The sequence below is a fragment of the Bidens hawaiensis genome, unplaced genomic scaffold (genome assembly GCF_021521415.1).
Source record: "Bidens hawaiensis isolate Kalapana, Puna unplaced genomic scaffold, B.hawaiensis_p1.1 tig00026057_1, whole genome shotgun sequence".
Classification (NCBI taxonomy): domain Eukaryota; kingdom Viridiplantae; phylum Streptophyta; class Magnoliopsida; order Asterales; family Asteraceae; genus Bidens; species Bidens hawaiensis.
The window spans coordinates 1-22,974 of NW_027494198.1; the positions used below are offsets into that span (position 1 = coordinate 1).

General features: G+C 40.3%; 4 protein-coding genes across 4 annotated transcripts; 3 read left to right on the top strand and 1 right to left on the bottom strand.

Annotated features, from left to right (window-relative positions):
- The first annotated feature begins 9,464 nt into the window (after positions 1-9,464).
- Positions 9,465-10,361, top strand: LOC143572844 (uncharacterized). Its single transcript, XM_077057892.1, has one exon. The coding sequence runs from the start codon at positions 9,465-9,467 to the stop codon at positions 10,359-10,361; it is 897 nt and encodes a 298-aa protein (XP_076914007.1).
- Positions 10,362-10,394: 33 nt separating this feature from the next.
- LOC143572845 (uncharacterized) lies at positions 10,395-11,046 on the top strand. The gene is made up of 2 exons (XM_077057893.1): positions 10,395-10,697; positions 10,789-11,046. The coding sequence occupies exons 1-2, from the start codon at positions 10,395-10,397 to the stop codon at positions 11,044-11,046; spliced, it is 561 nt and encodes a 186-aa protein (XP_076914008.1).
- A 5,420-nt stretch (positions 11,047-16,466) lies between these two features.
- Positions 16,467-17,446, bottom strand: LOC143572846 (uncharacterized). The gene is made up of 2 exons (XM_077057894.1): positions 17,093-17,446; positions 16,467-17,009 (listed from the first exon to the last, which is right to left on the bottom strand). Exons 1-2 carry the CDS (start codon positions 17,444-17,446, stop codon positions 16,467-16,469), a joined length of 897 nt encoding a protein of 298 aa, XP_076914009.1.
- A 3,818-nt stretch (positions 17,447-21,264) lies between these two features.
- LOC143572847 (uncharacterized) lies at positions 21,265-22,229 on the top strand. The gene is made up of 3 exons (XM_077057895.1): positions 21,265-21,432; positions 21,632-21,838; positions 21,999-22,229. Exons 1-3 carry the CDS (start codon positions 21,265-21,267, stop codon positions 22,227-22,229), a joined length of 606 nt encoding a protein of 201 aa, XP_076914010.1.
- The last annotated feature ends 745 nt before the right edge of the window (positions 22,230-22,974 follow it).

A 22,974-nucleotide genomic window follows, 5' to 3' on the forward strand; every position in this document is an offset into this window, starting at 1 on the left:
AGGCAAGTACTCTGCGCCTCAGCGAGTCGCGCGGCGCGCGCCCAGGCGATTACTCTGCGCCACAGCGGCGCGCTGCGCGCGCCCCAGGCGATTACTCCGCGCCACAGCGGGTCGCGCGCGCCCAGGCAATTACTCTGCGCCTCAGCGGGTCGCGCGCGCGCACGCCCAGGCAATTACTCTGCGCCACAACGGGTCGCGCCGCGCTGCGCACAGGCAATTACTCTGCGCCACAGCGGGTCGCGCGCGCGCCCAGGCGATTACTCTGCGCCTCAGCGGGTCGCGCGCAGCGCGCCCAGGCAACTACTCTGCGCCACAGCGGGTCGCGCGCGCGCCCAGGCAAGTACTCTGCGCCTCAGCGGGTCGCGCGCGCGCGCCCCAGGCACTACTCTGCGCCTCAGCGGGTCGCGCGCGCGCGCCCCAGGCAACTACTCTGCCGCCTCAGCGGGTCGCGCTCGCGCGCGCCCCAGGCAACTACTCTGCGCTCAGCGGGTCGCTGCGTCGCGCGCCCAGGCAATTACTCTGCGCCACAGCGCGCAGCAGTTTTGCATTCGCGCCACCGCATACAAGTTTTCGCATACATGTTTCGCACTTCCTTTTACTAATTTGAGCAATATGACAACATTATATTGACATCAAATAAAAAAGAAAGCGAAGTAAAACATACATGCGTGAGCTCCAAGCTCAAACGCGTTGACGAGTCTTAACTCTAAAACGTCAGGGCCTTAGCCCAAAAATATGAGTCTTAGCTCAAACTTGAAGGCTGGGAATCCTCACAATTTCCCATACGGCTCCGCGCCATAGGCTGGGAATCCTCACAATTTCCCATACGGCTCCGCGCCATACTTAAAGGTTGGGAATCCTCAATTTCCCATACGGCTCCCCGCCATACTTGAAGGTTGGGAATCCTCATAAACCCGTCGGCCACGCGCCAGCTTTTATTATCATTACTTTCATTGCCCGTAAGACGCCCCGCGCGCAGGTTTCCATTATTATTACAGCCCGTAAGACGCCCCGCGCGCAGGTTTACATTATTATTACAACCCGTAAGACGCTTCGCGCACAGGCTACTGTTATTATTACAGCTTGTAAGTCGCCTCACGCGCCAGCTCAGTTATTATTACAGCTCGTAAGTCGCCTCACGCGCCAGCTCAGTTATTATTACAGCTCGTAATTCGCCTCACGCGCCAGCTCAGTTATTATTCTTAGCTCGTAAGACGCCTCTCGCACGCAGGCTTTATTATTTTCAGCTCGTAAGACGCCTCTCGCGCGCAGGCTTTATTATTTTCAGCTCGTAAGACGCCTCTCGCGCGCAGGCTTTATTATTTTCAGCTCGTAAGACGCCTCTCGCGCGCAGGCTTTATTATTTTCAGCTGGTAAGACGCCTCTCGCGCGCAGGCTTTATTATTTTTAGCTCGTAAGACGCCTCTCACGCGCAGGCTTTATTATTCTCATCTCGTAAGACGCCACTTCGCGCGCAGGCTTCATTGCTCAGCTTGTAAGACGCCTCTCGCGCGCATGCTTTATTACCCAGCTTGTAAGACGCCTCTCGCGCGCAGGCTTTATTTCTCAGCTCGTAAGACGCCTCTCGCGCGCAAAGCTTTATTATCCTTATAACTCGACACCACCATTATCTTAAGGATCACAACGCGTCACCATCATGGAGAAAATCTCCCAGACTCAAGACAATAAAGATAAGGCCGAATAAAAGGGAAAAAACCGCCCTAACACCTTATAAAGTCCAACGCTCCACCTAAGCGCTTGCGCGCCCAGGAGCAACGCTGGACTTGGGGGGGCTTGTAGGGGTATGGTATTAAACCCGGTTTACAATCCTAAATTTATTATATTTGGTTTGTTTTATTATGTGGGCTAATACATTTGTTATTGGGCTGAGGAGGTTTGTGGAGGTAGCCCTAATTGGGCTAGGCCCATTAGGGTATCATGATGGTGGCCATGAGACTCTATATAAGGAGGTCTTCACCTCCTTATCATGGGGTCATGCTCAGTAGGTGCCACCACCAGTTTTTGTGTCTGTGAACAAGAGATCTTGAAGATCTCTTAGCGGTCACCTCCACACCCCCAAAACGCTACTGCAGATCGCGAGCAGCCGGAGGAGAGGATCAGCAGACCAGGATGCGGTTCATTCATCTCGAAATCCGTGGAAGCTCCGTCATGAGTCAGGTCAGATTCCATTTCGTGCTTCGACAGCCGGAGATGTCCACACGCCCGAGGTTACATCGGGGTAATTAAAGTGTAGTGTTAGAACTTATGGAAAAATAATAGAATAAAGAAGTAAATGAATCAAGTAGAGAAGCTCATCTCTATAGGTTTGGAAACTCATCTATATTGGTTTCCAACATATGAGTCTTTAAAGATTCTTCTTCACCAATAACTCTTTTTGCATGCATGCATTTTCCTTTGAATTTTCTAGCTTGTATTTTTTCTAGCCTCTTTCAAATAAGGCACATAGCCTATTATATATACAAGAGTTAAGAGTGAGTAAAGTATCACTTAATAAGAAATTTAATAATCTAATAAAAACTAATCAAATGTCATAAAAAGGCTCTACTCAAGAGTTTCATGACTATATGAAGATTTTAATATTAATTATTATAATTAATCTTCGTTCAGAATATTCTATTTTTCCAACATAATCGCCTTAAGAGCCCCAAAGGGACGAATGGAATTGAAATCCCTGGAACAGTTAGTGTTAAAACATATAATCATTTTTTGAGAGTTCAACCGAATTTTAGGGTTTTCGCACGTCACCAAGGTGCGATCTTGATTTCTCGCGTGTCGCTACAAACAAAATATCCGGTCACAATCCTCGCGCGTCGCGAGGCATGACACTTGATTCTTCGTGTCATGCGACGAACCTAGTCATGCCAAATTTATCTAGATTCGTTATGAATCTGGACGCGAATGTTTAACCATACACCCATGCCCCATTTTTAATCTCTTTTCAATCTTTAATCCTACATGTACGCTATTATTCACGTTTAAACACGGAACTAAAATTTCTTCTCGAACTTATTTCATTTCTTGCTTTCTTTCACTTTCTTCCCACGTTCTTTTTCCAGTTTCGTTTATGCTTCAAAATATGAACTTTCACATAAGAAACTTAGCAACATATAATTAAATGTATAATTATCAAATAACAACTAAAAAACGTTATTAAATTTCTGACAATTAAGGAAAATTATAGATAATTTGACGTACATTTTATGACACATTAGAACAATATGAATCATGTTTGTGTATAACCGCTTTCCCTCTCTTGTAGTGTTAGCTATGAGGCAGGGCTGGGTGGTCGACCGATCCTGACCCGACACTCTGACGGGCCAAAACTATTTTTTTAAAACATTATGTATATTTTTTGAAAAAATATGTATTATTAATGTTTAAACCTATTTACTTAACTCACTTAAGACCTAAAATTTTTTTTTCCGCCTTTAGCCTAAAATATTTTAACAATTCTCAAAGACAGGCCTGCTCTATTGCCTCTGGTAACACTAAACATTAAGGCACACTAGCAAATTCAATTATATAACATTTGAGTACAACCAGCTTATATAAGTTTTCACAGATCTCATATAATAGTACAACATTATCATATAACTAAAACTTACTAACTCATTTTTCAGCACAAGCAAACACTACTTTACATATCGATATTCAAGAATTCAAAAAACCCCTAATGTGAAAACCGACAAACAATTGACACCATCACTATCTCTCTTGTTTATCATGGCACTAGAATCCTGAATTCTTTGGGCATTAATACCTCTCAGAACTATCCACTCTTTCCACTTAAATAGTTTTGTAATCCTACTTCTAAATCCATACCTTGTCCGTCATTGAACTAGAACTTAGAATCCTTTGGATAGGAGTACCTTTTTATACGTCTTGTTTCGCTAGGTTATAAAACCCTTTTGTACTTGTGATTAATGTTGTGATTTTTAGAAAAGTGTAGGACTTAACATGTATATTGAAATTATTTTAATATCAAATTCTAACACAAATTAAAGACTAGGGATGAACATCTGGTACCGAGTACCGGTATCATATCAATAGATTCGGTATGGTATTAAGTACAACTTTTTCAGAAACTCGGTATCGGTATCTTCGGGTTCGGCGCTTAACAACACCATATAGGGATGAACATTATGTAATGAGTACCGGTACCATAGCGATATTATACCAAACCAATACAATACCCCAATAGATTCGGTATGGTATTTGATATCCAATTTTTTAGAAATTTAATAATGATATGTTTGATACTGATACAGTACCGATCTTATTGTTAATTTGCATATGAGTATAGGATAGGCAAGAAGCATGGCAATTTTCGGCATAAATTTAGTATTATAAAAAGGACAACTAATATTTATGTCGTCTTCTTGTCTTGTCAACTAGTGGATGATCATTTAGTTGCATAAATTTTTATAATTGTTTAAGAAAAGAGAGGTAATATTGTAATTATATTATAATTATTATTCCTTCGAGGACCAACAAAATCACATCTATTCATAAATAAACGACTAGTAAGGAGCTAAACGCACCCGTACAACAACCATCCAAGAAAACAAATACTAGAGAACAACAACCACATAAACAAACAAACAAAAAAAATAATAATAGAGAACAACCACACAAACAAATATCCAAACAAATTAAGGTTGAACTTACATCAATACTCCCACAAGAGTCGATCTCTATCTACTCTTCACCCACATGCATCCCACGCCTTGACATCTACGAGAAAATAATCAATCGTGTTTCACTATTACAATACAAGATTAAATATAGGTTTACAATCCTACAATTGTGGAATTGATTTATAATAAATAAGGAAAACAATCAAGAAGAAATTTCATCCAAATATAACATTTGATTTAAACGTTTGAGCAGGAGCTTTGTGTATCTTCAATATGCCTCCACAAGATGGATGTTAGAGAGGTAAGATCAGTCTTGGAAAAAAGATTATAAAACTACGGTTTTAGTAACGGTTTTGTAAGAGCTTCAGTAAGCTGATCGTCACCGGAGATGTGTGTGATCCGATATGATGCGTTGTTGAACCTTTTCCCTTACAAAGTGAAAGTCAAGTTCAAGGTGTTTCATTCGTGAGTGGAACACCGGGTTTGCCGAGTAATGTGCAGCACTTAAATTATCACAATATATTGTTGGAGTAACAATAGACTTATAACCAAGTTCAAATAATAATGAGATAATCCATTATACTTCGGTTGTTGTGGAGGCAACGACTCTGAACTCGGATTCAGTGGAGGACTGGGGGAAGGTTGGCTGACGTTTAGACATCCAAGAAACGAGATTAGAACCTAGGTATACTATGTATCTCGTGGTACTACGATAGGTAGACTTGCCACTTGCACAATCGGCATCTATGAAAGCATGGAGATGTAGAGGTGAATTAGGTTTGAAAAATAAATCGTAGTGGAAGGTACCATGAAGGTAACGAAGTAGCCTTTTGAGGGTGGCCCAATGTAAGTTTGTGGGAGAGTGCATGAACTGAGAAAGTTAGTTGACCACAAATGCAACATCGAGTCTAATAAGTGATAAATATTGTAAGGCCCCAACGAAAGTGATATAACACTTAATATATATAAATCCCGTGTACATTTTAATTAATATTTTATTAGTTTTGTTCAGTTTCATGTAAGATTTATATAATACTAACATGTTTTTATATTTTAGGTTCCGCATTTTAATTGTGGTGAAAAGATGACGAAAATTGAGTGAAAACGAGCTGAACCGGAGAACCGGACCATCAGGAAACGTACAGGACCAGTTCAGGAGAGAACCGGGCCGGAGTTGGTCCCCCCCATTACATTGCTGGAGCGCCGCGCGACGGGGAGGTCAAGCTTTCCGCGCGGTGCGGTGGGTCTTGCTTCCAGATTGTTCCACGGATTTTAGGGTTTTGACTTGTAATTTCCTATATAAAGCCCCCTAAACTCAACCTTAAATGTACACTGAAGTTGCCATCCGAATTTGTGGAGTTCAACGCTTAGGATTGCATCTTTTGGTGACTTTAGAGTTGAAGAATCATTCGGTGGTACGCGTATTGGTTGAATACGAAGAACACAGGTTTTATCTTCTGTTTTCTTTCATTTTATTTTATTATCGCCATGAATTGTTATTTGATTGTTTTGTTTAAACTTGAGATGTTAGGCTAAATTGCATGAACTACTTAGGCTTATGATGAACCTACTTTGATGTTTTGATTTGACTTGGGATTATTTATCGTTATGGTTTTTATGATTTAGTAAAAGATTTAATTATATTAAATTGATGCATATGGATGCTTAGGATTGTTTGATGAGTTTTATTCCATAGTTTCCTTGATTATTGTTTGTCATATGATAGGTTGTTATTAGGTCAATTACTTTGTGTTCTTGATTATTTTGTGATTGATTTCATGATAAGATCACAGGAATAATATTGTCAAACAAACCTAAGTGTGCCGCTAACCTAAAATCTGTAAAGTACTAGGTTATTGATAGATCTTTATTATTTAATCTTGCTAGATTTAGTTCTTCGTGAGGAGTCCGTCTAGGTTTGATTATTTATTATTGTCTATTATTATTATTGATAGATCTTTATTATTTAATCTTGCTAAATTGCCTTTGATTTTCGCGCTGTAAGGTAGGATTTCATTATAAAGGAACTAAGTTATAATTAATTAGGTGACCGTAAGAAAACTTGATTTCTAATACTGGTGTGCGTTAAAACTTATTAGAAACCCATAGGTGTTTTCTTGAGAAGGGTTAGGGGTCATTTTCGGGTTTTCTTTTAAGTGTCTATTTTACGATCCAGTCTATAACCAAATATTTTCACGGTTAATCAATAACTAAAATTTAGGGGATTCTAGCCTAGGCAGTTTTTATCATCATCTTATTTAATTAACAAACTCTTGCTTTCGTTTAAATTACTTGTTTCCTTAATCAGTTTTTAATAATAGTCTTAAATTAGTATTTTAAATAAAACCCCCTCAAACAAATATAAATTAATAAGTCGTGTCTGTAGTTAAGTCTAATTAGCTAATAAATGTAAAGTAGAGAGTCTTGCGGGTTCGATATCCGGACTTACTTAGCTTTACTAGAGTCGATCGGTTCACTTGACGGTTAGTAGTTTAGTCGAGTTTTAGAGAATCTAGAGTATTACTTAGTGTTTATTTTTTGTTAATTTAGTTCATAATTATTAAACTACCTTTAGCACATCAAGTTTTTGGCGCCGCTGCCAAGGATTCTTGGCAATTGCGTTATTAGCTTTAATTGGACCTACTTGCTACATTACGTGCTACTTCTTTTGCTTTACGTTTTGTTTGAGACGTTGGAGTCTAATTAAGTCTAGTTTATTTTTAATTGTTGAATTATTTTTTATTTTTAGAATTGTTTTATTAGAATCTACTTACTCGGCCTTGTGCGTTTTGTAGGTATATGCCACATCTTCGTTCGCAAGGACCACCGTTGGATTGCTTTGGACCTATTCCATTGAAGTCTGAGGCAAGTTCGACATCATCATAAAGGCAACCAATCACCATTGATATCTCACAAAATTCATCACCCGCAAGTTCACCACCACCAAGTCCCAGAAACATCCCAATTAACCAAATGGCCAAAAATAATCGAACCGTGTACTAGCAAGGTTTTGAAGGGTTCGATGGAGATCACTCACCCATTGTCACTCCCGAGATTGATAACCCCAACTCATGGCAGATTCCATCCTACATCGTGGCCAACATCATGGCAACCGATCACCATTGATATCTCACAAAATTCATCACCACAAGTTAACCACCACCAAGTCCCAGAAACATCCCAATTAACCAAATGGCCGAAAATAATCGAACCGTGTACAAGCAAGGTTTTGAAGGGTTCGATGGAGATCACTCACTCATTGTCACCCCCGAGATTAATAACCCTAACTCATGGCAGATTCCATCTTACATCATGGCTAACATCACCCAACAACACCAATTCCATGGTCGTGAAGATGAAGATGCACTGGCACAAATCAACAGTCTTACTCATGTGTTCAAAATGTTCAACTTGCAAGGTGCTAATGAGGATGCAATCTTCCTTCACTTGTTCCCGTTTTCACTTTCGGGTCGTGCCACCACTTGGCTCGATTCGCAACCTGCTGGAGCATTCACTACTTGGGAGGCGCTTCGCAATGCATTCATCAAGAAGTACTTTCCACCTGCTAAAGCTTCTCGCCTCCGTGATCAGATCCACTCCTTTCACATGGAGCCGTATGAGCCATACTACCAAGCTTGGGAGCGCTTTTAGAATTTGCTTTCCCGTTGTTCACAACATGGGCTCACACCTTAGGCCCTTGTTGAGAAGTTTTACAATGGGGTTACTTATGAGGCTCAAGCGAGGTTTGATGCCGCTGCTGGGGGTAATTTGATTGATAGAAAGAATGCAATCGAGTGTAACGAGATGTTTGAACCAGGTTACTCTGATTGACAGAAAGAATGCGAAGAAGCCACATAACAGGAATTCCAATCCTATCACCAGTACACCCTCATCTTCTCAAGGTGTGCACCAGGTTACTTTGGATACTGGTGTGGCTGCTGCTTTGGAAAATATTTCCCGAGATTTGAAAGAGTTAAAGGCTAAGGTAGATAAGTGCGAGCTGTATAGGGGTGGCCATGGTACGTTGGAGTGTCCGTTGATGAACAATCAAGAAGTTGATTTCATGGCTGGTCAGAACAAGTTCCAAAATGCTTACAACAACAATCAAAACTGGAAAAACTACAAGAATCAGAACCAGAATCAAGGGCAAGGTAACTCGAATTGGCGTCCGGCCGGTGGACCACCTGGTTTCCAAGCCGCCTATAACCGAAATCAAGGTCAGTATAACAGTGGAGGTTCTAATGGTCAAAGTTTGGGTAGTGGGCAAGATTTGAGTGGTGGTATGGGAAGGTTGGAAGAGATGATGCAGCAAATCCTTACTAGAGATCAAGTTACTCAAAAGACTCTTGCCGATCATGATCTGCTTTTGAAGAATCAACAGTCGTCTCTACTCGACATGCAAAGGTCCATTGGCGATATTGCTCGACGATTGGATGAGAGATCCCGGGACAGTTTTCAAGTTCTACTCAGCAGAATCCGACCGCTCAACTAAAGGCGATTACTACTCGTAGCGGAAGGGTTTTGGGTCCCGAGGTAAGAAGAGGTGAGGTTGAAGCTGAAGATGAGGAGGTGATGGATGAAGAGATCAAGATGGAAGTACCCGGAAAAATGTAGAACACTGCACCAGTTGCACCGCCAGTGGAGAAGAAGCCGGTTGAAGTCCGGCCATCACCTATGATCGATCACTCTTGTGTCCCGTACCCCACTCGCTTCAAATATCAAAAATACACGTGGGTGTACGGGCACTTTCTCGACATGTTCCGAAAATTGAAGATTAATCTCCCGTTCATTGAAGCCCTCTAACACATGCAGAAGCACGTGAAGTTTTTGAAGGACCTGCTGAAGAGGAAGGATAGGTTAGGGGAGGTTTCATCGTTCTCCCTTTGTGGAGATTGTTCGGTGGTGGTGTTGAACCATGTGCCCGAGAAGTTGTCGGATCTTGGAGTGTTTACGATTCCTTGCTTGTTTGGTAGTGATGTGATGAGCCATGCATTGGCGGATTTGGGGCAAAGCATTAATTTGATGCCTTATTCTTTGTACGAGAAGTTGAAGTTGGGCGATCTTACACCGATTCGCATGTTCTTATCTTTGGCAGATCGTTCGGTCAAGTATCCGCAGGGTATTATTGAGAATTTGCTAGTGAAGGTTGATAAGTTTGTGTTCTCTGTGGATTTTGTGATGCTCGACATGGAGGCCGACGAGAAGATTCTTCTTCTTCGTCCATTTTTACGAACCGCAAAGGCGCTTATCGATGTATATGATGGGAAGATCACGCTTCGGGTTGGTGATGAGAATGCTACATATGATGTCGCGAGGTCGATGAGGCATCCGGGTGTTCAAGATGATTTCAGTGGTTCATGCCACTCGGTTTATTTTATTAACTCTTTTATTGCTAGTGTGGATAGTTGTTTTGACTATTTTTGTGGTGCGGATCTCGTGGGAAGTAATGGTTCGGTCGATTGTGATGATTTGGCTGATGTTGAGTCGTGTGAAAATGATTCGGTTTGTGATGAGTTGGTTGAGATTTTGGGATTACCCGAGATTATAAAGGTGAATGAGATAAGTTATGAGAGTGAGGCAGGTTCTGTGGAGAAACCCTCTCCGTTGGAGTTTAAAGTTCTCCCGTCACACTTGGAGTATGTTTATCTCGGTGAGGGCTCAAACTTGCCAGTTATTTTGCCCTCTAAATTAACGGAGGAATAAAAGTCAAAATTGATTGAAGTTTTGAAGTATCATATGGGGGTAATTGCATGGAGACTTTTCGATATTCAAGGTATTAGCTCCGCTTATTGCACACACCAAATTCTAATGGAAGATGAGTACAAACCGGTGGTACAATCACAACGACGTCTTAATCCGAATATGCAAGAGGTGGTAAAGAAGGAGGTGTTGAAGTTGATGGATGCTGGGATGATCTACCCGATTTCCGATTCTCCAGGGGAGAGCCCGACCCAAGTTGTTCCGAAGAAGGGTGGTATAACAGTAGTGATGAACGAGAAGAATGAGCTTATCCCTTCGCGTACGGTTACCGATTGGCGAGTTTGTATTTATTATCAGAGATTGAACGATGCCACCTGGAAGGACCACTTCCCATTGCCGTTTATTGATCAGATGTTGGACCGTTTGGCAGGTTAGCAGTTTTATTGTTTTCTTGATGGTTTTTGGGGATATTTTCAAATCCCCATTGCACCGGCAGACCAAGAGAAGACGGCTTTTACATGTCCCTGTGGCACGTTTGCGTACCGTCGCATGCCGTTTGGACTATGTAAACGCTTCGGCTATGTTTCACCGTTGTATGGTGGCCATCTTTCAAGATATGATGGAAACATCCATGGAGGTGTTTATGGACGATTTTTTGGTTTATGTAATTCTTTCAAACACTGTTTAGCTAATCTTGAGAAGATGTTGAAGAGGTGTATTGAAACGAAGTTGATGCTGAATTGGGAAAAGTGCCATTTTATGTTGACGGAGGGGATCGTGTTGGGTCATAAGATCTCGAGACACTACAAGAAAACGGAGCTTTAGCGACGACAATGTCGTCGCTAATACCCCTATAAATCGTCGGTAAAGGTTTTAGCGACGAAAAATCGCCGCTAAAAGATTGCCGGTAATAAACCGTCGCTGATACCTTGGTGTCGTCGCTAAAGCTCGTAGTATCGTTGCTAAAGATTCTGTGCCACGTCAGATGGATATCGTCGCTAACGGTATGTGCCACGTCACTAACTGACACGTCATCCAGTATTAGTGACGACATAAGTCGTCGCTAAAGCTTGAATTTGTTCAAACGGATACCTTTTTAGCGACAATAGCTGTCGTCGCTAAAAGTCAAAATGTCGTCGCTACATAGTCAAAATGCAGTTTTTCCTGTAATTTCCATTTTTCTACATTCAATAACCTGCATATGTTTTGGTTTTGACATAAAAGAACTAATTTATAAACACACAGCCATTTGTCTATAACATTAAAAACTACACAACATGTCCGCAATCCATAACCCAATTATCTTGTCTAGTTAACATAAAACATAAACAGCTAGTCATCATCCCCATGTTGTCTAGTTAGCATCTAACATCAAACATAAAACATCAAAACCAAAAAACATAAAACATTATAAAACCCCTAATTCATATCATCATCCCCATCGCTATCGCTATCGTCAACACTATCTTCGCCAGCCCGGTTTGATAACTTACTCGAACTCATAAGCTCATGAAAACAATTTCTAAAGGTTGGGTCTTCAAACATCAACCGGATTTGATCCTACAAAATCGATTATACATAATAAGTTAAAACAAAAAATGCTTCACATGTTATACCCGGTTTACCCGATAACATTAACCCATTTACTCGATGATATGCCCGATATACCCGGCATAACTCTCTCTATATAATAATAATAATAATAATAATAATAATAATAATAATAATAATAATAATAATAATAATAATAACGGGATACATGAAACCCGACGGGTAATTACCCGATAAATACCTGACGGGTTTTGGACGGGCTTCAATAATCGGGTATGGCCTTGGGAATACCTAAACCCGTCCCGACCCATTGTCATCCCTATACTCGAGTACAAACATTTTTAAGTGGGTAAAACAAGTGTCAAAATTAACCCATAATTAACTAACTTTAGCATTCTAACATTCATTCATCAAGACTTATCAACAAAATAAGCTAGTTTCACCTGTGTCATTGGCTGACTTGGTGTATTCGCCTCCTTTTCATTAGCCGAACTCGTCGATGTAAATCCCAAAGGAGGTTTGCGCCCAATCCTTCTAATAATCCCGCGTTGGGCACCCATCACCGTTTTAAACACTTCAACGTCATTCAGTTGTGATAGGCCACCTTCTTCGCATGGGGTTTGAGTTTGAATCTCATACTCTCGCTCTAAAGCGTGCTGTATTTCACAAAGTTGAGTTAACAGATTTATAAAATATATATACACACACAAACATATATTGTACTTTAAATAAATACTTACATATTGTTGTTCCGTTTTCTCGTCATAAAAATTCCCGTCTTTATCTGTATTAACATCATGAAACGTCTAAAGTCGGGCCTGATTCTGTTTAACATTAAAAATGAGATTGTAGTTTAATAAATACTTTTATATATGGACGGACAGCATGGTATCTATATATACTACACACACATATCTGATACATATATATATATATACATATATATATATGCATATATATAATATATGTATGTATTTATAATACATATTACCTTTTTGTAGGTAGTGCTAGTGTATGTGCTTGAACCCCCCAGTTCACCTTTCTTTGTTTTTGACGAACCCCTTTGTTTGATTCCGAAATTTTCATATGCTCCTTCGACCTAAAAAACTCGATAGCTTTCAACCAGTTATCGACTTCCATACCCGTGGGGACGTTTCTCCTTGCTTTCTCAATATCATGCACACCACCAAATCGTAAAAAGTGTCTTTTTGCATCGTGTTTTCGACCTTGATATCGGTTTTGGATAACCGCATCGATGCCGCCCTGCAGCTGTCGACTTTCCCTATCTCGCTTAACCGCTTCCAAATCAAACTTTCCCTAGGAATTAAACAAAAGCAATTAGTCATGTAAAAAAACGATTAAATGTGACCATCTAAAAATTACTAAAATAATTCATTTACCTTGAGATACTCTTCCAAAGGCATTCTTCTCTACTGGGGAAACAATATTTCCAAGATTTTTTGTCAAACGCGATAGACTTGCACATATAAATCCCAACCTCCCGCGTGAAGTAATCATTATGATTACCGACCGGTGTGTATGTAGCAATTCTATCAAAAGGAAGATCCGAAGGTCCGCCTTTTTTTTGCAATCTCTTGGGCGAGTTTTAAATTTTTCGCCTTTCCTCTTGTATTTTTTCTTGGAACGACTGCAATTATAAAAATAAATTATTAGTCATGATATTTACAATAATGAACAAATACAATATATAAATAAATAAATTATAGCAATACTTACCATCTTGCTCGTGCAGATCTCGCCCGTTGCCAAAAGGAGGTGGTGGATCCCCAGCGCTATCACCGCCATGCCCAAGGCCCATGACATCAGCTATCATAAAAGCTGAGACAAACACAAACATAAACAAAATCATATCCTATAAAGTTACAAATAATAATTACAAACAGTGTCTCTAAAATACAAATAGAAATTACAAACATTGTCTCTAAGATACAAATCGAAATGACAATAAGCAAAGAGTTACAAAAAGAAATTTCAACAGTTCTTCTACAAATAGAAATTACAATAAGTAAAGAGTTACAAGAAAAAAAATTACAACTATTCTTTTAATCAGACTCTCCATCAGAAAGTTCAATGTCTCTTTCAGACCCCTCGGTGTCATAATCAATATCGTTCTCCTCATAATCAGTCTCAACCTCGGATATTTCGTTGACGATATCCGGCGGCGGATCAACTTCAGTTGCGAGCTCGCCCTCGGTAACATAAGTAGGCATGTTTTGAAAGTATTGGCTGAAATCAATTAAAATTTTACTATTAGATGAAGAGGAGTTGTGAATGACCTCAAGATCTTCGGTTATGTCATTGTCAACACTTTGAACATTCTCGGCGCGACCATCATTTAACGGTATATCCCAAATTTTTCGATGATTAACATTCTCAACGACCCACCGATGGTTATTATTTTGGTTTCCTCGAGAAGGTTCACGGATGTAGAACACTTGCTTGGCTTCTGAGGAAAATATGAGTTGATCTTCTTTGTCCCATTCATGTTCTGTGTTTATACTAGTGATGTTATTCTCACATCTAACACCCCTTTGAGTATCGAACCACTTGCACCGAAATAGGACAGTTGAATACCCATTTCGATAATGCACCTCAATAATTTCTTCTACTTGGCCATAATATTTCTCACTGCCATCTCCCTCCACAAGAACCCCAGAGTTTTGCGTTGTGCTTCACGAGAACGTACCATAAATCTAACACCGTTGACTATGCAAGCAGTGTAAGTAGAGACACTTATTTCCGCACCCATTGAAAGGGCATATAGCTCTGAATGGAGTTCTGGAGAATTTTAAGTTTTCATCAAATAGGCCTAACAAATATAGAGTAGCGCGTGTTATATATGTATCACCTAACAAATATGTGTGATATGTATATTAACTTCTCGAGAAACCACTTTGGAAATTTGGTTTTAACATTATCTTGGGGATGTTCGGATTTGAATTCACTAAATTGATGACAAAAATATACAAGACTTAGGAAAGGAAAAATAATTAACTCATAACAAAAAGTTAAAAGATAGGAAAAATACTTCATATAGTTCCTGACTTCTTGACAGCTATCAAGGACAAACCATTCTATCTTTAGTTTTTCGCTGGGAGAAAGTTGTTTGATCTTTGTTGCGTTAGCCAGACGACATTCAGACTCAAACACCCACAACTTTGTTTTTTCAATGACGACATCCTAGTTTCTGTCGGGTGAGTCTGAACATCTCGAAGGTACATTGAACAAAATGATAGAGCTTCTTCAGCAATATAACCTTCATCTATACAACCTTCTGGCCTTGCCATGTTTCTAACATAGTTTTTTAGTTTTTTCATATATCTTTCAAATGGATACATCCACCTCATACATACCGGACCTCCGCGAATCGCTTCATCGGGTAGATGCAAAACCAAATGAACCATGATGTCAAAAAATGCCGGAGGATAGATCATCTCTAATTTGCACAAGATTGTAAGAATGGAATCCTTCTCTTTTTTCATGTCCTCCACCAATAGTGTTCTAGAGCAAAGTTGCTTAAAGAACATACATAGGTCTATTATCGGTGTATAAGTTTCTTTGGTCAGAAACCCTCTAACACCAATTGGTAGCAAGTGTTGCATAAGAATGTGACAGTCATGAGATTTCAAACCAGAAATGTTAGTATTGTTATCTGTAACTCTTTTGCTGATATTAGACCCAAACCCATCTGGTAGCTTAACATCTTTTATAAATTGACAGAAAAGCTTCCGATCACTGACCTTGAATGAGTATTTTGGATGTGGCTTATAGAACTTATTACCCTTTTTTTTCAACCATTGCGTCTTCCGAATCTTTAGCTTTTCCAAGTCGACCCGTGCATTTGTAGTGTCTTTAGTCTTATCGTTCATTAGAAGAGTACCCAACAAACTGCCGCACACATTTCTCTCAATATGCATTACATCTAAATTGTGCTTCAGATGCAAAGTAGACCAATACTCAAGTTCGAAAAAAATGCTCCGTTTGGACCCGTTCAACTCGAAATCCTCCCGCTTTCTCGTAACACCTCCAAAATCAGCATCATTAAATTGATCGAGTTGAGCTTCTATATCAGCATCACTAAATTGTTTCGTAGGGGCTCTATTCTCGGGTTGCTCGTTAAAGTTCAAACTTGTTCTCCACGGATGGTTAGTATCAAGGAACCGACGATGGCCCACATATACGACTTTATTTGTTACACCTATTGCAGAGTGTCTTCGTTGCAAGTCGGGCATGCTTTGTAGCCCTGTCCACTCCAACCTGATAAACTACTACAAGCTGGAAAGTCGTTTATGGTCCATAAGAACGCTGCCTTCATGGTGAAAAATGTGTTTGTTTCTCTGTCTTTAGTACGTACACCTGACAGCCACAAATGCTTAAGCTCATCCACCAAAGGCCTAAGGAAAACGTCCATGTCCTTCCCGGGTGATTTAGGGCCAGGAATTAACAAAGTCAACATGAATGAAGACTCTTTCATGCATAGCCATAGAGGCAAATTATATGTGGTGAGTACAACCGGCCACGTGCTATGAGCCGAACTCATGTTACCAAATGGATTAAACCATCGGCTGCAAGCCCTAGGCGAACATTTCGAGGTTCACTCGAGAAGTTAGGGTACTTTTTATCAATTTCTTTCCATGTAAATCCATCAACTGGATGACGCATCGTACCCTCCTCTGCTCGCCCGGTACTATGCCAAGTCATATCTTTTGCTGTGTGCCTTGAACAATACAAACGTCGTAGTCTGGGGGTTAAAGGAAAGTATCGTAATACCTTGTGAGGTACCTTCTTTCCTTTTGTGTTTGTATCGACCCAACGACTTTCATTACAAACAGGACAATTTTGCAACGAGTGGTGTTCTTTCCAAAAGAGAGCGCAGTCATTTTTGCACACATCTATCGACTCGTACCCCAAACCAATATTCTTTAATCTCTTTTTGGCTATATAATGCGAAGGGGGAATCGTGTTGCCTTCGGGATGTGAAGATTTCAACAACTCGAGAATCTCATTAAATGAACTATTAGTCCATTTGTTCTTCACCTTGATAAGCATAAGCTTTGCTAAAAAGTCAAGGGAAGAAAACTTAGTACAACCCGGATATAATTCTGTCTCAATTTCCTTTAATAGTTCTTCAAAATCATCACGTACACCCCTAATCTCTGTACCCGAGTTCCGTCGAGGTTGGTATCCTCTTCCGTACGCTCCTCCATAATGTCATTAACAATACCAGCCATATCGTTTCTTGGCAAATCATCATCTACAACTATAGCTGGAGGAACTATTCTTTCACCATGATAGACCCATCTCGTGTACGATGGGCATAAACCAAATGCATACATATGATATTTCATTTTGGTAAAGAATATTAACTGAGTATTGTAACACTTCGCACACGCACATCTAACATTGCCTTTACTATCGACTAGTCCTTCGCATAGTTTGATAAAAGAGTTGAGTCCTTGCTCATACTCAGGTGAGCTACGGTCTGAACTGGTAATCCAGCTTTTATCAACAGGCATGATGCAACTGAAACATAATTTAGATTAGAGTATTCCCAAGGGTAGGCTACTAAACCCACTTTTTGGATACATTATTTCATATATGAATGTGTATTACATGGTTGTTTGTTTAAGAAAACTTCGGCAGCATTTTCCCATAGCACACACACACACACACACACACACACACACACACACCCGACGAGCAAAGAGAAAACATCAACCGAATTTTTCTAAGCAAATAATCATGTAATACACATTCACATCCTAAATGAGATAAAGTATTCAAAAAGCAGTCCCAAAACCGGGACAACCCGAAACTAATTTCTACATTAATTTCGGGCGGGTATTTCGCAGATCGTGAATATTAAGCAAGACATCGTTTAAACGAACAAAAAATGCGGGCTCGGGCTAGGGGTGGGAGTCAGCTACTGCCATTCCATGGTAAAAATATAAATTATTTATAACAATATGAATTATAAAATCTTTACATTATTGTTTTCTTGATTTCGTGCTAGTGGTGACTTATATGTTATGTTGGTTAGAGCCTACCCTTTTGAAGACCCGAAGACCCTCAGAATTTTCGTAAAACAATCGGCATAAGACATTGACTTTCGGGTCAACTTTGATACTTTCAGATCTCGAAAATAAAACAAGTTTAATTAAATATTTTACAAGTAACTTCTGTTTGTTTGCTGTTTTGGTGTTAAAACTGCTCATTAAACTTATCCTAAAAAAATGCCATAATCACAAGCCCGTTTTAGCTATAGTATTATAGAAAAATGTGAGCGTATATAGCTACAGACGATAATGCGAGCTTGGGCTGGGGTTCAGATTAGGCCCGTTTACACACATTGACACCACACATACATACACAGACATAAAGTGCGGGCTCGGGCTCGGGTTCGGATTAGGCTCGTTTATACACCTAGAAACCCACACAAACATACACACAAACACAAAATGCGGGCTCGGGCTCGGGTTCGGATTCGGCTCGTTTACACAAATTGACACCCATATACATACACATATGTATACACATACATGCAATCTCCAAAATTATACCTAAAATGCCCCAATTTCATAGGTATTATACCTAAAACTTCCAGAAATAAAAAGTATTACACCTAAAATTAATATGTATTATACCTAAAAACCTAAAAAATAACATGTATTATACATTAATTGACAGTATGACATAAAATACCCAAGTTTTGTACTTACTTGTAGCCGCGATTCTCGAACGTTAGCTTCGACAGCAGTTGTTGCAGGTGCTCCGATGATGGTTGCAGGTGCTCCGGCAATGGCAGCGATGCGGTGAAAGATTTGGTGTGAGAGAGTGAAATATTAGAGAGTGAAAGATTTGGTGTGAGAATGAGAGGGAAAGAGAAGGATGGAGGGAAATACTCCCGCTATTCAGTCTCTAACCCCAGCCATCTAATGTAACATCCTAAAATATATAATGTTGAATAAAGAAAGTTACGTTTAGTGATTTCGCGTTATTAATTAATTAATATCGAGTAAAGAACGGATCATGGACTTAGATTAATTGAGATGGGTTAAATGAGAATGGGCCTTAGGTCCATGGGCTTTAAGGGATATAAATATCCCCTAAACCAAGCTAAAACCCTAAACCCTCATTTCATTTCCATCATAATCTCTACACACTCCAAACACACATACACACCATAAACGAGCAAGACCCGAGAGAGAGTAAACGTTAGTTGGTATTAGATCTTATTACACGAGATCTAGAGTACATAAGCAAGCTAACCAAGATCGAACGAGCGCTAAAGGTATGTTCTTGACCTTTAAAGTTTACGTAGTATTGAACGTTTTTACTTAAAGGTCCAAGCTTTATAGTATATACGGGATATATATATGACCGAAAACGGTTAGGGAACATAGTGGGTGATGTCGAACCATAACAAGGGTATTAAAATCGCCATAATGCTTGATAAAAAACTAAACCCGTAGCTGAACTGGGTAACTTCGCCTGCAAAAGCTTAACTTCGCCTTCAAAGCTTAACTTCGCCTTCAAGGCTTAACTTCGCCTACGGCCAAGTTCTCCTAACTGGTAACTTCGCCTAAGGCCAAGTTCGCCTAATTGATAACTTCGCCTAAGGCCAAGTTCGCCTAACTGGTAACTTCGCCTAAGGCCAAGTTCGCCTAATTGATAACTTCGCCTAAGGCCAAGTTCGCCTAACTGATAACTTCGCCTAAGGCCAAGTTCGCCTAACTGATAACTTCGCCTAAGGCCAAGTTCGCCTAAGGTTTAACTTCGCCTAAAGTTAAGTTCGCTTAGAAAATAAATTAAAAACCTAATGGAAAATGTGTTAAGACAGTTAATGTAAATAAAAGCTAATGGAAAATGTGTTAAGACAGCTCGACCCCAGCCAGGGGCTCTGCCCCTTGGACCCTGCTTGGGGCTGCCGCCCCTAGACCCCGCTGCCAGGGGCGCTGCCCCCCGGACCCCCGTTCGTTGTGGGTAGTAGTTAAGACTAGAAAGATGATATGAGTAGTGATAGTTAATTGATACGTATACTTGTTATACAGTCAGCCGTGCACAACTGAAGAAAGGGATTACGATTAACGGTGAACGTAACCGTGTTCAGGTGAGTTTCTAGCCCCAATTATGTGTTATGCTTTCAGGGCTGTGTGCATACTCGATATGTTTGTTAATACGCTTATCCTAAGAGATAAGTGTATGCCTTATGTGAATGATGTGATATGTATGAATGATGGCTTGACGGTACGTGAACGATCTTCGGATATTGCACGTACTGTCAGGTTGTAACGCTATCTATAAGGTAAGTATGATATGTATGCTTATGTGTATGAATGTGATAAAGTTAATAAAAGAAGGAAAGGATGGTTGTATGGTTACGAAGAGGGTACCGGGCCCTAATAATACTCGAGGTATGATGTATGGTTGTATGGTAACGAAGAGGGAATCGAACCCTACTAATATTCGAGAACTAGGGAACCGAACCCTACTAATATTCGAGGAAAGAGGGTACCGAGCCCTAATAATACTCGAGGAAAGAGGGTACCGAGCCCTAATAATACTCGAGGAAGGAGGGTACCGAGCCCTAATAATACTCGAGGAAGGAGGGTACCGAGCCCTAATAATACTCGAGGAATGTAGGGCGTAATGCTCTTTATAACGTAAGATATGAAAGTAAGTTAATACAAAAGAAAGTATGAAAGTATGAATGAAAGAATATAAGTTTATGTGTATTGTATAGTGTATGATTAACTAGAACTCACTCAGCGTAGCTGACTTTTAGTATGCACGCAGGTGAGTAGGATGAGGCAGCTCGCTTGAGGAGACACGTGGCACTGAATAAGAGGCTGGCATCGGAAGACTCAAGACGTTTAAGTTTAATGTTTCGTTTATTTTGAAAGACAAAATGATGTTTTAAGACAAGACGTGTTTTGTTATGAAATGTTTTATGAAAGCTTTTATATTCCGCGAATGTTTTAATTAACTCTGATATTTAGAACTGCGTTTATGAGTAAATCCAACACGAAAGTAGGGCTACCGGTAATGGGGCCTTACATCTAATCTTTTTGTTATGAACGGCCAAGATTACAGCCTTTCCTTTTCACACAGATTGTGACATTTAGCGACGAAAATTCATAAGTCGTCGCTAAAAGTGTCGTCACTAATAAGACTTTTTCTTGCAGTGAGAGATGGTATTGAGGTGGATCGGGCAAAGACTGATACTATAAGTAGACTTCCTCCACCGACGAATGTGAAGGAGATTAGGAGTTTCTTGGGTCATGCGGGGTTCTATCAGGGATTTATCAAAGACTTTTCCAAAATTACCCGCCTAATGATCCCACTCCTCGAGAAAGATGTACCGTTTGTTTTTAATGATGAGTGTGTGAAGGTGTTCACGTATTTGAAAGAGAAGCTTGTAAGTGCTCCCATTCGTTGTTCTCCTGATTGGAGCTTGCCGTTTGAGCTCATGTGTGATGCTAGTGACTATGCGGTTGGAGCTGTTTTGCGGCAAAGGCAAGATAAACATTTTCACCCCATCTATTATGCTAGCAAAACGTTGAAAGATGCTCAAGAGAACTGCACCACAACCTAGAAGGAACTTCTAGCAGTTGTTTGCATTTGATAAGTTCCACTCGTATCTCGTACTATCGAAGACCACCGTTTTTACCGATCATGCAGCCTTATGTTTTCTCTTTTAGAAGAAAGAGGTGAAGCCTCGCCTTATACGGTGGATTCTTTTACTTTCCGAATTCGACATTGAGATCAAAGATAAGTGGGATGTGGAAAAAGTAGTGGCCGATCATTTATCCCGTTTAGAGGACCTGAGGAGAGAGGAGTTGCGTGAGGAGGAGATCGGTGATACATTCCCTCATGAGTTAATCGATTTTGTTGCGATGAGAAGCAAGGTATGTCATGGTTCACTGATTTTTCCGATTATTTGGCTACTGGTCATGTGTTGGAGGGTATGACTACGCAACAAAAGAGGAAGTTCTTCCTGGATGTTAATCGGTATGTGTGGGATGACCCGTTTTTGTATAATAACGGTGGTGATCGGATTCTGAGTAGATGTGTGACGAAAGAGGAAGGTGGGATATTCTCAAGCATGTTCATGAAGGGTTGACTAGAGGTCATCATGGTTCGCATGCTACCGCGCAGAAGGTGTTTGATAGTGGGTTCTATTGGCCGATGGTTGTTAAAGATGCTGAAGAGTTTGTGAAGATTTGTGATGCGTGCCAAAGAACAGGTAATATTTCTTCCAATAATGAGATGCCTCAAAACCCTATACAAATTCTTTAAATCTTTGATGTTTGGGGCGTCGACTTCATGGGAACGTTCCCCACGTCGCACGGTCATAAGTATATCTTAATGACGATTGATTATGTGTCGAAGTGGGTGGAAGCCCAAGCGTTGGCTACCAATGATGCATGGGTTGTTGCGAAGTTTCTTAAAAAGTTGCTTACTCGTTTCGGTACTCCGAGAGCTATTATGGGCACCCATTTTTGTAATACCGTCATGGAAAAAGCGTTATCTCGTTATGGGGTTACTCATCGTACCTCTATGGCCTATCACCCTCAAACGAATGGTCAAGCCGAGAATGTAAAGCGAGGGGTGAAGAGGATTTTGGAGAAGACGGTTGGGGTTAGTTGGAAAAATTGGTCGGATAGATGATGCGTTGTGGTGTAACATCCGTATTTTGAGATATATAAATAAAAGAGAAGTTTATTATTAACTGTGTGTCGTTAGTTTAATTGTGTGCGTGTTTATGTTTGGATAAGGTTTGGTTGGAAAAGGGAGTGGGTGGTGGGGCCTTTAGACCCCATATATATACCCCAACCTCTTCTCCATTCCATTTCTTTCCACCATCACACACACTCAAGAACACACACACACTTTCTCTCTATCACCCGAATCCAATCCCGAGCCAAAAGAAGGAAGAACCTCGTGTGTAAACTTTATTAAACACCAAGGAACACGTCCAGATCTTCGGGTTTGTCCAGATCTGAACCGAACCTAGAGCAAAAGGTAAGCTTCGGCCAAAGGG

Bases quoted from the DNA above. Each gene is read 5' to 3' on its own strand.
- LOC143572844 (XM_077057892.1), top strand. From the start codon at position 9,465: ATGCAGAAGCACGTGAAGTTTTTGAAGGACCTGCTGAAGAGGAAGGAT.
- LOC143572847 (XM_077057895.1), top strand. From the start codon at position 21,265: ATGATCCCACTCCTCGAGAAAGATGTACCGTTTGTTTTTAATGATGAG. The intron at 21,433-21,631 runs GTTTTGCGGCAA...TTTCTCTTTTAG, and splicing joins GTGACTATGCGGTTGGAGCT to AAGAAAGAGGTGAAGCCTCG. The intron at 21,839-21,998 runs GTATGTCATGGT...GATTCTGAGTAG, and splicing joins TTGTTGCGATGAGAAGCAAG to ATGTGTGACGAAAGAGGAAG.
- LOC143572845 (XM_077057893.1), top strand. From the start codon at position 10,395: ATGGGGGTAATTGCATGGAGACTTTTCGATATTCAAGGTATTAGCTCC. The intron at 10,698-10,788 runs GTTTGTATTTAT...ACCGTTTGGCAG, and splicing joins GTACGGTTACCGATTGGCGA to GTTAGCAGTTTTATTGTTTT.
- LOC143572846 (XM_077057894.1), bottom strand. From the start codon at position 17,446: ATGCCTGTTGATAAAAGCTGGATTACCAGTTCAGACCGTAGCTCACCT. The intron at 17,010-17,092 runs GTACAGAGATTA...GGTTGTACTAAG, and splicing joins CCAACCTCGACGGAACTCGG to TTTTCTTCCCTTGACTTTTT.